General features: G+C 49.8%; 1 protein-coding gene across 1 annotated transcript in view; it reads right to left on the bottom strand.

Annotated features, from left to right (window-relative positions):
• Positions 1–4239: 4239 nt before the first annotated feature.
• Positions 4240–14488, bottom strand: part of LOC136939337 (PDZ and LIM domain protein 5-like) — a 17005-nt gene continuing 6756 nt past the window's right edge. The window contains exons 5-10 of the mRNA XM_067232081.1: positions 9324–9406; positions 7558–7768; positions 5787–5967; positions 5075–5195; positions 4766–4881; positions 4240–4640 (exon numbers count right to left, since the gene is read on the bottom strand). Coding sequence (XP_067088182.1) covers positions 4551–4640; positions 4766–4881; positions 5075–5195; positions 5787–5967; positions 7558–7768; positions 9324–9406 — 802 coding nt within the window. The 3' untranslated portion in view covers positions 4240–4550. The remainder of the gene's footprint in view (positions 4641–4765; positions 4882–5074; positions 5196–5786; positions 5968–7557; positions 7769–9323; positions 9407–14488) is intronic.

The following is a 14488-nucleotide window of genomic DNA, read 5'->3' as shown; positions in this document are numbered from 1 at the left end:
TGAACCGTGGACTTGGCTGGCTTTAACGCAAGCCGGAGGGCCCTCAGCAATTCTGTGTGGATTTAATAATAATAATAAATAACTGTTTTTGTAATGCACCTTTCTTGTGCTCAGAGCATTAACTGATCTATCTACCTCTTATAACTGATTCTATCGACCTCTTATAACTAATTCTCTCACATAACAGATTCTATTTATCTCGCATAACTGATTCTATCTATTTCATAACTGATAACTGATCACAACCGATGAAAAATAATCTATTAGATAGATGGGAATCATGTTGGAGTTTGCGTGAGCAAGGGCTGAAATTTGTGTCATCGTTACTTTCCTGATGAATTGCAACAGTGCGTCAAAGCATCGTTTGTTGTTACATTTATATAAACAACGTAATTGTTCTCACAATATAAAGAGACAATTCACTCAAATCCACTCTATTACTAACAGCCAATTTCAGTTGATTTACTGAAATGTGACCCGAATTGAGAAGTCACACCGACTCGTCACATGTTTGACGGTTTAGCACGCTCATCCCAGGCGCGGTATACCGACACTCTGGAACACACAGCGCGGTACTGTTCAGCTAACTGTGACCGGAGCTGGAAGCCTGTAAACCTAATTACACAGCCGCTAAAACGATGCCTCGCTCGCTGAATCTGTGTCGTTTTTTTCTCTCTCCTTTAGACTCGTCGCTGTTTCTGAGTGAAGGGATGACAACAGTCACCAGCTGGGTCTCGGGGAGGTCTCAACTCTGCTCTGTCCTCCAGCCTCTCAGATCAGAGAATTCTCTGATCTGAGAGACTCTCTCACACACACACACTTGTGATCAAAGAAGTAACACTTAGTATCTCTCAAACACACATCTGATCAGAGAAATTATTTAGATCAGACAAGTCACACACATGCACACACAAACACACACATCTGATCAGAGAAGAGACTTAGATCAGAGAAGTCTCTCTCTCTCTCTCACACACACACACACACATCTGCTCATTGACTTCACTGGCTCATATTTGCTGACTGTTTTCCTGCACAGTCCCTTGGTGGGAGAACGGCCCAAGCAGAGGAGAGGTGAGGTAAGATGTAGACATATCAGTCCATATGGTCACACACACACAGGCCCGCACACACACACACTCCTCTCAGACATAGGTTTGTCATAACCCACACTGACAAACAGCTGGATCTGGTTATTGGAGACAAGGAGGGTGAGTGTGTGTATGTGTGCGTGTGTGTGGAACGGGGGGTTAAGCATATTGGGGAGGTCTGAGGGGGGGGGGACTGGGTTGGGGGTGCTATGGTTAGAGGGGGCAGGTTTGAGGGGGGCTTGGTTGGGGGGTGGAACAGGGTGGGGGTAAATGGTGTGAATGTGTCGGAAGTCAAGATTAAGTAGTCTGATCTCACCTGCTTTGCTCAATACTTAAAAAATACTACATGTTCAACTGGTAATAATAATAACTAATGTATTCATCTAGCAGACGGCTTTATCCAAAGCAACGTGCTAACAGTGCATGTAGAGATCAGCATGAGATGAAGGCTCAGAAGTGAAGACGATTCAAAAAGTTACAATCAAGAAGCTCACGGCACCAGAGGCGCTGAACAGCAGGGACATTACAGAGCAGCAGGGACATTACAGAGCAGCAGGGACATTACAGAGCAGCAGGGACATTACAGAGCAGCAGGGACATTACAGAGCAGCAGTAACCCGCTGAAACAATCCCCTGGTCTGGAGATAATCTGTCCCCCTGTCAGACACTGTTTAGACGCGGTGAAGCGCCTCTCTGTCTCCTGTTTGGGCACGCACCGCTCAGAAGACTGGGTGTTGTGTCTGCGCAGGAAGCTAAACATAACACCAGGGACGTCTTGTTATCAGGAGTGGTAGAGGTGGTTTGGAACTGCCTTGGTGTGCGGGTGGTTGGAAGATACGGTTATCCACCTGGGGCCTTGAGGAGGTCCCCTTTGGACTAATGGTAAAGTTGGATAGTAACAGAGTGGGAATGTAAACTTCTGGTCCTTGATCTCTGTCTGTTTGCGTTAGTCTACTTGTATTATCTTCTGAATGGATACAATCTAAAGTGTAAAAATCTCATCAGTGACACTTTCAGGTATATACCCATGGTTACTTAAGTAGGAAGTGGGTTGTGGAACTTTACATCACCAGCTATGTCTATTAAATGACAACATAACATAAATCCTAGATCATATTATATTTATATGCCTAACTCGTAAATAACTAAATCACATGATCAGTAGGAGCATATTGTTATCATAACGTTTTCTTTCTTCTATGCAGCATTCATTTCAGACAAAAATGTTAATCTTTTTCCCTGTCTTGCTGTCAGCTTTGTAACAGTTGTAGCTTTTACGTGTCTGTGGGTGATTTCACGGGTCATTTGGTGTGAAGTGAAAGGATTGTTCGCCACGGCTGCGGAGAACTTGTGACCAGGGTGATTGGAGGCGTCAACTTTGACCTTGACCCTGATCAACGTTACACGTACCGCACGAGGAAACCCGATAGGCGAGTTGTTTCGGAAGAAATCATCTGTAATTAACGGTGAAGACTGAATAGCCTGTTTTTATCATGAATATTGCTTTCACAAGTTATCAAAACCAAGTCGGGATAAAGAAAACTCAATAAAGGACCTGACAAAAAACTACTATATTTAGATGATCAACTGACTCCGTAACATCGATTTTAAAAACACAAAACGCTGCTCTTACGGATATTTTAAAATAATGTAGAATACCGCAAGGAAATGGAAACACAGCTTCGAGCTATCGACGCAAGTAAATAACTGTTTTAAATCATTTAAACATTGTAGTCGGCATTCTCCAGTCGACGAGTCCGCCGATTGACTTTCCACTGATGAACTGCAGCCGTTCCTCTGGCGAAACGCAACCAACCGCACAAATAACACCACGCTTAAAAGCTCACAAAGTTTACACTCACCGTTGTCTGGGGATTGTGTCTAGCTTTGAGTGTAGCCGGGACGGACAGGAATCTGCTACAGACGCGAAGTCTTCCACAATTTCATATGCGTTGAAATTATTCGGTGGTCAGTTCATTGCCCCGCACTCGCGTTGGAAATCAACAACTCTCTCTGTCTCTCTGGGTCTGGGTCTCTCTCTCTCTCTCGCTCTCTCGCTCTCTCTCTATCTGCGTCTCTCTCTCTCCAGACAACTCTAATTTCCTTGGCTCCAACTATCGACGTCTTCAAGAAGTGCAGAAAGTTAAAGTGTATTTGTTGAAACACCCAACAGTATTCTGTAGTATAGGCTACCTTAACGGGAGTAACCGACCGCGATTCGGTTAAACCAGACGGGAAACATAATTATTGGTTATATTAATTAAGTGACAGAATCCATCATATCAAACGTTATCCAATCACAGGAAAGATTGAACATGGGATCTGCTTTCCACAAAGCCACAATTGATTACAAAACCAATTCATGTGATATAAATAATACACATTTAAGAATAACAGCCCACATCACATCCCCCTCTCTCCCCTCCTCTCCAGCCCCAAGAAGTTCCCAGGGCCGCGGCACATTTGTTTTCCCAAGATGTCATCAGTGAGGACAGTCCGTCCAGACTGTTCCTCTCCACCACCAGGCAGATATCTCCCCTGGGGTGAGGTCCCAGCACCCCTTCAAGCTCGTCCCACGCACGGTACGGAACGTCAATAAACACATTGCTTCGAGCCGTGCGCATCAGCGGTTGCAAGTGCGTTTATTCAACAAACCCGGTAAATCGACCGTTTCGTTCATGGTTCTTAAGGATGCTCAAAACCAAAACAGAAAAAAAAGATATCAATTTCCTATCATCTCTCCATTTTAAAACTCTGTTTTTGTTCTGATTCGCGTCAAAATACACACACGGAGCCAGGGCCAACATATGTTATTCAAGGCTTGATTCTGGCGCTTGGCAACCGTTCAAGGTGATGATTATTATTATGGTCTGGACTCGTCGCCAGCGCAGCCTTCCATCTCGACCATGGCGAATGACTCAATCCTCAAATCAACAGTTGGTGTGGCCAGTGAAGGATCATGGGTAATTAAGAATCCCAGCTGAGAGAGAGGTTAAGATAAACTGAAAGAGAAGGTCTGGAACCGGAGAGGTCAGTTAAACAAAGCCCAGACGATCTCTCCGCTCCACACCCGGGAGAACGGAGGGATCTGTTATGAAACTTTCAAACCACACACAAACAAAACAAAGGTTTTTATACAAAGCCTTGCAACTTTATTGTCCATGTCTCCGTAGGTTCACCATCCACCTCACAGTCACGAAGCATAACCAGGTATGGATCAAATACAGAGAAAATACCTGAGGGTATTTGGGTGTGTTTAATATAACTCCAAGAGTGTGCTTCAAGGCCATCTACCGTGGTGTAATTGTACCTGGTGGTCCGAATCAAATACACCCCAACAATCTGACCGCATTCAACACACAGAATTCAACCTAGATGGTGTGGTTGTTGAGGACTGGCCCAGCGGTGGAGGGCGGGGTCATCCAGACCTGCAGGTGGGGCTGTGGTGTGGAGGAGAAGTTAGATCTGAATGGTGTGGGCGTGCTTCTTGCACAGCGGCTTGTCCTTCTTAGAGAAGAAGGTCTGACCTTCCAGGGTGGTGCAGCACACCTGGAACACACACACGCACACATTACATGACAGTCAGGTGATGTGATGGTTGATATAACATGCCGGTTGTCATGGTGACGTGATGGCCGATATGACACGGCGATAGTCATGGTGACGAGGCGTACCGCACAGGCGAAGCAGGTGTCGTGCCAGGTGTGACCCAGCGCCTCCAGGAACCTATCACCCGCCTCAATGGGGAACTCGCAGCCATGGCAACCGGTCCCAAACAGGTTGTAGTAGTCTAGAAGGAGAGGAGGATGATGAGTGTGTACGTGTGTGTGTTGGGATGTGTGTGTGTTCCTGCTCTCCCTGTTCACAGTACGTGTGTGTGTTGGGATGTGTGTGTGTTCCTGCTCTCCCTGTTCACAGTACGTGTGTGTGTTGGGATGTGTGTACGTGTGTGTTGGGATGTGTGTGTGTGTGTTCCTGCTCACCCTGTTCACAGTACGGCTCCCCCTCCTCCAGGTGGAAGGTGTTGTTTCTGATTGGCTGCTGGCAGGACGCACACAGGAAGCAGTGAACGTGCCACGCCTGCTTCAGGGCGTTTATCACTTCCTGTCGAGGACAGAGAGTGTGTTAGAGAGTGTGTGTGTCTCCCTCCCTGACCAGTCTGTCTTCAGGCCCCCCTGGCCAGCCCAGGCATCAGGCTGCCCACACACACACTCCAATCACTCCGCCCTCCCGTTCTCTCTCTCCACCATCACATGACAGAGCTTAAGCACACACACACAGAACGCAACACACCGCTTTCCCACCGGTCAAACTGAGAGAGCAGGAGAGGTCAGGGGGGCTGACGGAGAGATGGAGGGATGAAGGGAAAACAGGGATTAAGAACGAGGTAGTGAGAAAACGGGTTAAAGGAGAGCGGTAAGCCGTTTAGAAAGTGTGAGAAACAGGGGTGGAGGGAGGGAGGGAGGGAGGGAGGGAGGGAGAGGAGATGAGAGAGGAGGGAGAGAGAGAGGAAGAGGAGAGAGGGTGAGAGAGGGGGTGGAGAGAAGGAGAGGAAGGAGGGAGAAAGGGGGATGGAACACATGATGTCATCTCATGGGTGAGCAGCTTCCCCTGTTGAGACTGCTCCTTGCTTCAGTTCCCACAGTGTGTGTGTGTGTGTTCATGTGTGTGTCTATGTGTGTGTGTCCTCCTCACCCCCAGGATCTTCTGCTGACAGCGTCCGCAGGTAGGGGCGAGGAACTCCTCGTAGCAGTGTTCACAGTAGACCCCCCCCTGCTCCTCCACGAAGCCCACCTCCGCCAGAGACGTCCTGCAGTGGGCGCAGTTAAACTCCTCGGGGTGCCACGCACGGCCCATGGCCACCAGGAACGGACCCCTGGACAGACCCAAACACCCAGTCACCCAACCACCTCTGTTACATCTGGGTTGTATGAGCTTGAAGAATCCCCGGATCGGTTTAGTTAAGAAAAATGTATTTAATTCAAATTAAATACATTTATTAAATAAAATTAAAATGTTGCATTTTTCAGAGAGAGAGACAGAGAGGGAGAGAGGGAGAGAGAGAGTGAGAGATGCAATAAAGGGCCAAGGCTTGATTTGAAGTGGCCTGTGTGGTCACCAAACCACCTCAGTTACAGTATCTCCACCCCGGTGCCCAGTCAGGCGAGACCCATCCCTCACAAACGGCCTGATTAACCTAAGTGGGAAAACATAACAACAGGGGCCGATTTGATCACCACAACAGCTCCTCTAACCCGATCTTCCACCGACACAAGCCTGACGGGGAGCTAGCGGGCGTAGCGCTCCCGCGGATACCTTATCCGCTCAGGACTGCTGTAAACCTACACCGGAATCGATAGCGCTAGCCGCTAGTCTTAGCTAGCGTCCTGCTACGAGCTGGTGGGCCGGAGGTACAGAGACGTGTCCCAAACCGCGTTGGAGGGCCTGACTTGACCTTTGACATCGGAGTCAGGCTGAAGTGATGGAAGGAAGGAAGTAAATAAAGGTGGGGCCTTCTGATTTGAGAGGCATCTCATGTTTCTTGTTAGTACGTTGGAGCTAGGTGGTAGAAGCTAGGAAATAGGAGGCAAGAGGTAGGAGTTAGGAGCTAGGTGATAGAAGCTAGGAGGTAAGAGGAAGGAGCTAGGTGATAGAAGCTGGGAGGTAAGAGGTAGGAGTTAGGAGCTAGGTGGTAGAAGCTAGGAGCTAGGAGGTAAAAGGTATGAGTTAGGAGCTAGGTGGCAGAAGCTAGGAGGTAAGAGGTAGGAGTTAGGAGCTAGGTGGTAGAACCTAGGAGGTTAGAGGTAGGAGCTAGGTGGTAGGAGCTAGTAGCTAGGAGGTAAGAGGTAGTGTTTGGTTTTGGACAAGAAGAGCTCACTTTCTTCCCCCTTCCTGACCTCCTCTGTCTCTCCTCTCCTGCTGGTAGTGATCATGTGTTATTTAGCAGATCTAACTCTGGGCTAACGACAAGGAGAACCTGACACCAGTGCAGCAGCAGCTAGGCCTTATCTTCAGCCTGGGACTCGCCAGGGGCCTGCCCCCAGTCTTGAGTATCTCCTCCTGGATCACGCTGACAGAGCTGGCCAAGACCACTGTCCCTCTCAGTGGGTACCATAGGGTTGGTTCATTCTGATTATTTTCAAACTCCGGTTTGATCAATGGATGACCTGGCCACAGTGCCACACATGGGCATAACTTCCTGTCTCATGATGACAACTTCCTGTGTGTCCAGTACCCGATGACCTGGTCACAGTGGCCACACATGGGCATAACTTCCTGTCTCATGATGACAACTTCCTGTGTGTCCAGTACCTGATGACCTGGTCACAGTGGCCACACATGGGCATAACTTCCTGTCTCATGATGACAACTTCCTGTGTGTCCAGTACCTGATGACCTGGTCACAGTGGCCACACATGGGCATAACTTCCTGTCTCATGATGACAACTTCCTGTGTGTCCAGTACCTGATGACCTGGTCACAGTGGCCACACATGGGTGTTCTGGTTCCTGCCGGGATGTGTTCCGCCCTCTGGACCAGAGACGGCTCGTCTTTAGGGTGGGCCTGGGGGGCGGGTCGCACCGGAACCACCGGGCCTTTAGGAACCACGGCAACCCCCCCCCGCACATTGAAGGACGGGGTGATAATGCCGGTATGATGACCCGGTTTGGGGACACCTGGGGGGGAAGAGGGAGGAGGGGTGGAGGGAGGAGGTGGAGGGAGGAGGAGAAGGGGGGAGAGGTGGAGAAGGGGGGAGAGGAGGAGAAGGGGGGAGAGGAGGAGAAGGGGGGAGAGGTGGAGAAGGGGGGAGAGGAGGAGAAGGGGGGAGAGGAGGAGAAGGTATTTATTTGTACTCAGGTTTCAACACTACCGGCCTTTAGACATGACTCCGGCAGCAGAGGAGTAAACAAACACACACAGTGTTGAAAGAGTGAGTGTGTGTGTGTGCGTGTGTGTGCCTGTGTGTGTGTGTGTGTGTGTGTTCAGGTGCCTTCAGCAGGCGGGCAGGGTTGTTGTCGTCTGATCCTGATTGACAGTCGGTAAATCATGCAACCAGTCAGTAAAATGCAGCAGGTCACATTCCTGGAGGCAGGGCAGACACCTGGAGGCAGGGCAGACACCTGGAGGCAGGGCAGACACTTGGAGGCAGGGCAGACACCTGGAGGCAGGGCAGACACCTGGAGGCAGGGCAGACACCTGGAGGCAGGGCAGACACCTGGAGGCAGGGCAGACACTTGGAGGCAGGGCAGACACCTGGAGGCAGGGCAGACACCTGGAGGCAGGGCAGACACCTGGCCGAGCGGGCAAGGAGGGCCAGCTTTGATCTCACGCACGGCCCAGACACTGAAATAATGCTGCAGTTTCCCAGTCCCTGGAATCTGAGGCAGGGGAGGAGGATGGGGCTGGGGCTGGGGATGAGGCTGGGGATGAGGCTGGGGCTGGAGATAGAAATCATGAAGGCTATCTGTGTGTGTGTGTGTGTGTGTGTGTGTGTGTGTGTGTGTGCTATACTCTCAGGGACTCAGTGAGGTGATAAACCAAACAGCTGAGCTAGACTTTAAGAACGTTATCCACAGTTCCAGGATCCCTTAACACTATAACAAGTTTCACACACACACACCTCCCTACAGTAAACATTTTTCTTCACACCAACCAGACCAGCCCAGGTGTGTGTGAAAGCAGAACTCCAGCCCTCCTCAATACCCTGCTCCTAACGAGATCCTAGAGAGCCTAGGGAAAAACCAACTGAGAGTATGATTTCACAACACGATGATACGCTTAGCCTGTGGAAAAACAGCCTCGCTCCCCCTCAAACTAAATCACCACGCTACCCCTGCTCTGGATCGCTAACCAAACATTTACGCCAAAAGGATAAATCCCTTTTAACAAGGAGGGAAAACACATTAATCATTCCGAAAATTCAGCGCTCGAGATTTTTATTTATTTAATTCCCTTTAAAACCTGAGTTTATTTTGTTCGAGGGGAAATCTATTTTTAGGGGTGCGTAACAGCCGTTTTATGGCTTGCCCTTATCAAAACAGACACAGGTCCATTACTAATGGTGTTCCCCGTTAATTCCATCTTACACACTCCAGGGTCTCTCAGAGAGGAGAACTGTTGAGCTGTGTTTGGTACCCAGCACCATGTGTGTTTAGGGGCAGTCCCTCTTGAGATGGAATAACACACACGCACACACACACACGCACACACACACACACACACACACTGTACCGTGTGTGGCTGAAGGAGCCTTGGTCATGGTCTTCACCGAGGACGACTCGTGGGCGCTCAGCTCCGCCTCCTCTGAGTCATCGCTGCAGAGACAGGAACAGGAAACACATCATCACAGGAAATACAGTCACAGGAAACACATCATCACAGGAAATACAGTCACAGGAAATACCATCATCACAGGAAACACAGTCATAGGAAATACCATCATCACAGGGGTTGAGAGAAAGCTGACAAAAGGGGGATTTGAACCAGCAACCTCTTGAACTTCAGCCAAACGCTCACTACCGCTGAGCTACACCCCCCCCCCTCCCCCAGCTACAGGGAAAAGGGGAACCCCAGCTGTCAGCCCTGAGTGACGACAGACCCCCTCTGGAGGCCAGAAAGACATCGTTCATCACACCCCACACCACCGCAGCAAGGCACTCTGGGAAACATGCCCACTTCACGCCACAAGACAGATGTCAGGGGAGCAGTCATGGAGGTGGATGGGATTCAAACCTGTCACCTCCGACCCCCCAACCACCCCCTCCACCCCCTCCCAATGCCCGTCCACCAATGTGAGTCTGGCTGAGATGAATGAGCCCTCTATGAAACATTGTGAAATACTCTGGTCATGTCTCCCTAGCTCTGACAACCCTGGGTGGGCCAGCACACTCTCTCTCTCACACACACACACACACACACGCACGCACGCACGCACACACTGAGTTTGTGTTCCCATGATGCACTGCGGTGCCAGCTGCCTGATGGCTGTCTGTCTCCCACGTGTCCTTATGGGTCCCCAAGGAGACAAGTGTTATGGCAACTGTGGCCATGGTTACGGCGAAGGTTTGTCTGAAGCTCCACCAGTTGTGTGAAGGTGGATGGACGCACACACACACACACACACAAGCACGCACACACACACAGACAAACACACACCACCCACACTCACACAGCGCGCAAACTCACACTCTCCCTCACGCACTTCACACCACGCAAACTCTCTCTCTCACACACACACACACACACACACACACACACACACACACACACACACACACACACACAGCTGCCAGTGTGCCTTTGGCACAGATGGTTCCAGAGGGTTCCAGAGGGTTCCCGTCTTGCAGCAGCTGGTTCACACAACACAGTGGACCGCTCACAACACAAACACACAAACACACTGGAGACCTGAGATTGGAATAACCAACTACAAATCCTTTGTTACTGTACATAAGTAGATATTTCTCGTATCAGTTCTTTCTACTTGTTTCTGTTTTCAAGCCAGGCTCATTAGTTTAGTATTAATCTGTTTTTGGTGGCATGATCCATATTATTTATTCTCATTGCCTTTTTTCAGTCCCTTTCTATCATACAGAACAAACGTAAACTCGGGAGTCAGGTGGCTGAGCGGTTAGGGAATCGGGCTAGTAATCTGAAGGTTGCCAGTTCGATTCCTGGCCGTGCCAAATGACGTTGTGTCCTTGGGCAAGGCACTTCACTCTACTTGCCTTGGGGAGAATGTCCCTGTACTTACTGTAAGTCGCTCTGGATAAGAGCGTCTGCTAAATGACTAAATGTAAATGTAAACTAGTCTTTGAAGCTTGCAGAAGACAACAATGATTTGTCTGTGTTTTTTTGTGCCATCTCTGCTGGAGACACTCGGAGACAGGAGAGATACTGTAGGCAGGACAGACGAGAGACAGGAGAGATACTGTAGGCAGGACAGACGAGAGACAGGAGAGATACTGTAGGCAGGACAGACGAGAGACAGGAGAGAAGAGTATAAGAGAGAGAGAAGGATATTTACCTAAACACATAGACAGCATTGACCGGGGAGGAGAGAGTGGGGTCCGCTGGGTCAGTTACTGACTGGTGCCATGACACTCTTGGACAGAGGAGAGGAGGAGAGGAGAAGAGGAAGATAGGATGAGGAGAGAGAGAGAGAGAGAGAGAGAGAGAGAGAGAGAGAGAGAGAGAGAGAGAGAGAGAGAGAGAGAGAGAGAAAATAAGATATTGAACCAGAAACAGCTAGAAAACGAAAATAACTGAACTAAGGTCAAGTAAAGGTTATAAAAGTGGATATTATGGGATGCAATTGTGCTTTGTTTTGTCGACTGTAACAAAAGTCCTTGTTAGAAGAAGGTTCTGCAAACACCATCATATACACACACATGCAGGTACACAAACAAACTACCCACACACACTGTCATTACATCGTCATGCAGTTCCACAGGCTGTCAGCCTCATAGCACACCATGATGAATGGACGAGCTGATCTCAGCTGCTAGTCATCGTTTGAAATCAGCCCTAATGAGCACACTGATCTAACTATCACCGGGGGAAACGAAACAGCTGCTGACATCTCTCTCCGTTCCCTTCATTGGGTTACCTGTTTACACACACGACACAGCACCGAGCTAATTCCCCCTGACAGCACACAGCACGTTTTCACTCGAGGACCAATAGGATGGCTGTAAAGGTGCTAACCCCGCCCATGTGGTGCGTGGGGGAAATCAAATCAACTCGGCTTCCGTTAGCCAAGCCATCACGGTGGGTTAACAGCACTTAACAGGAAACAGATCCTCCCCGAGGTTCCATTCGTTACAGCCAATTACAGGGCAACTTATTAATATAGTCCACCAATCAGGTCAATTAGAAGAGATGGGGGAGGGGGCCTGATCCAGAGACCTGCTGGCGTGATCCAATAAGAAGCAGTTAGAACCATCTGGAAGGCTGGAGTACAGGTGTGCAGCCAATATAGAGGTCATGATGGATGGAGGAAGAGGAGGAGGTGAAGATAGAGAGAGATAGAAAGTACATGTGTGTGTGCAGCATAGCTGGGTGCTGCAGCCTTTAGCTCAGTGGTGTTCCCCGGCTCCTGAGACTGTTTCGTCTCCTCATGAGCACAACTGGCCCATGGGGTCACCGCGGAGACACAACATGCCTGTTACCGTGGCAGTGAGATCCGACAGGACGTGGCTGTTGCCAGGTGACTGTGCGTGCTACTTTTCAATTTTTTCCCCGGACAAACTTCTTATTTTCAAGTTTAAAAAAGGTTATTAGGTGGAGGCAGTTTCACGCAGTGGCTCATGTGAGAGGTTAACTGGAGTTCTGTCACACGTCCCCGCCTTGTGGTGCATGTTCACTTCCTGTCCCGGTGATCCTGTCTACCTCTTCTTCCTGGGCAGGTGGAGGGCGCTCACGCTGCGCCGCTTCTTCTTCCTCAGGCGGAGAGGCGGGGCTTTGGAGATGGGCGTGATCAGCAGGGCGTCCAATAAGGACTGAGAGACCGCCCCCAGGGGGGATCTGGGCGGAGCTAGTACAGGGCTAGAGGAAAACGGGATCGGAGAGGAGGAGAGGAGAGAAAGAGAGGAGAGGAGAGAAGGAGAGAAGGAGAGGAGAGAAGGAAAAGGAGAGGAGGAGAGGAGAGAAGGAGAGGAGGAGAGGAGGAGACGAGAGAAGGAGAGGAGAGGAGAGAAGGAGAGGAGGAGCGGAGAGAAGGAGAGGAGGAACAGGAAGAAGAAGGGATGTGAGGGAAAAGAGAAGATGAGGAGTGGAGGATAGCACTGCACCTGTGTCTGTATTGTATACACACACACACACACAGTGTGTACCTGGCCTGCAGAGGTCTGTACACAGCGGCCAACGTTTTGCGGTTGGGCAGGGTGGGGGCGCTGGGGGAGAGGGGCGGGGGGCAGGGGGCCCCTCGGGGGAGGAAGCCTAGCGGGTTCATCAGGAGCTCCCTCCTGGTCACACACACACACACATACATATACACACACAGACACACACACATACATATACACACACAGACACACACACATACATATACACACAAACACACACACAGTTCGTTGAGGTGCGGTGTGGATCAGAGAGATTGATCATGAAGACATTCCTCAGCTACATTAGTGATAGGAGTTCTATATATGATATAGTACTTGTATGTAGTAGTTATATATTATATATAGACCAGAAATTACAGTCTCGTTGAGGCGTTACAGGGTTAATGTATTCATTTGACGTTTTTTAATTGATTTGAATCCTTTGGTTTTAGTATTTCCTGCAGCGGAGCGCTGTGAGTACCTGAGAGCAGGTGAGACTGCTGAGAGACCAGTGACAGGACGGCCTGGAGGGGCCTGATCTTCATCACCATCATCCTCCTCCTCAGGGCAGGTCAAACGCTCTCCTGAGCGCCCTCTGCCCTCTAGTGGCGACAGGGGGGAACTGCAGCACCGACAGGGTGAAGCCCAAATGTTGTGGTTTACTATCTTTAAACCACAACAGATGTTTTTGCTGTATGGTAGTTTAGATGTTGTTATTGCTAAAACTTGCCTAGAGGCTGAGATGTGGTTACTTTACACTGTGTCTGGTAGCTGAGATGTGGTTACTTTACACTGTGTCTGGTAGCTGAGATGTGGTTACTTTACACTGTGTCTGGTAGCTGAGATGTGGTTACTTTACACTGGTCTGGTAGCTGAGATGTGGTTACTGTACACTGTGTCTGGTAGCTGAGATGTGGTTACTTTACACTGTGTCTGGTAGCTGAGATGTGGTTACTGTACACTGTGTCTGGTAGCTGAGATGTGGTTACTTTACACTGTGTCTGGTAGCTGAGATGTGGTTACTGTACACTGTGTCTGGTAGTTGAGATGTGGTTACTTTACACTGTGTCTGGTAGCTGAGATGTGGTTACTGTACACTGTGTCTGGTAGCTGAGATGTGGTTACTTTACACTGTGTCTGGTAGCTGAGGTTACTTTGTGGTTACTTTGTGCCTGTTAAATACAGACCATTTCTTGACTCTGACCACCAAAACACTGTTACAAGATGATTGAAATGATTGAAATGTCCGCTGTGCTGCTGTGTACCTGTGTCTGTGAGGTAGAGAGAGAGGCTGGGAGCTGAGAGGCTGGAGGCTGGGAGGCTGGAGGCTGGGAGGCTGGGGGCTGGGAGGCTGGGAGCTGAGAGGCTGGAGGCTGGGAGGCTGGAGGCTGGGAGGCTGGGGGCTGGGAGGCTGGGGGCTGGGAGGCTGGGGATGGAGGCCAGGAGGAGAAGATCTCTCAGTTGGGACTGTGAGGAAGGAAGACTCCAGGCTGTGAGGCATCTCAGGCTGCTCTGGTTCTGGCCTGGTACCAGCGGAACTGGTCTGGTCTGGTTCTGGCCTGGTACCAGCGG

This window comes from Osmerus mordax, unplaced genomic scaffold (assembly GCF_038355195.1).
Source record: "Osmerus mordax isolate fOsmMor3 unplaced genomic scaffold, fOsmMor3.pri Scaffold_182, whole genome shotgun sequence".
Lineage (NCBI taxonomy): Eukaryota > Metazoa > Chordata > Actinopteri > Osmeriformes > Osmeridae > Osmerus > Osmerus mordax.
This window is presented reverse-complemented; position numbering and strand designations above follow the sequence as displayed.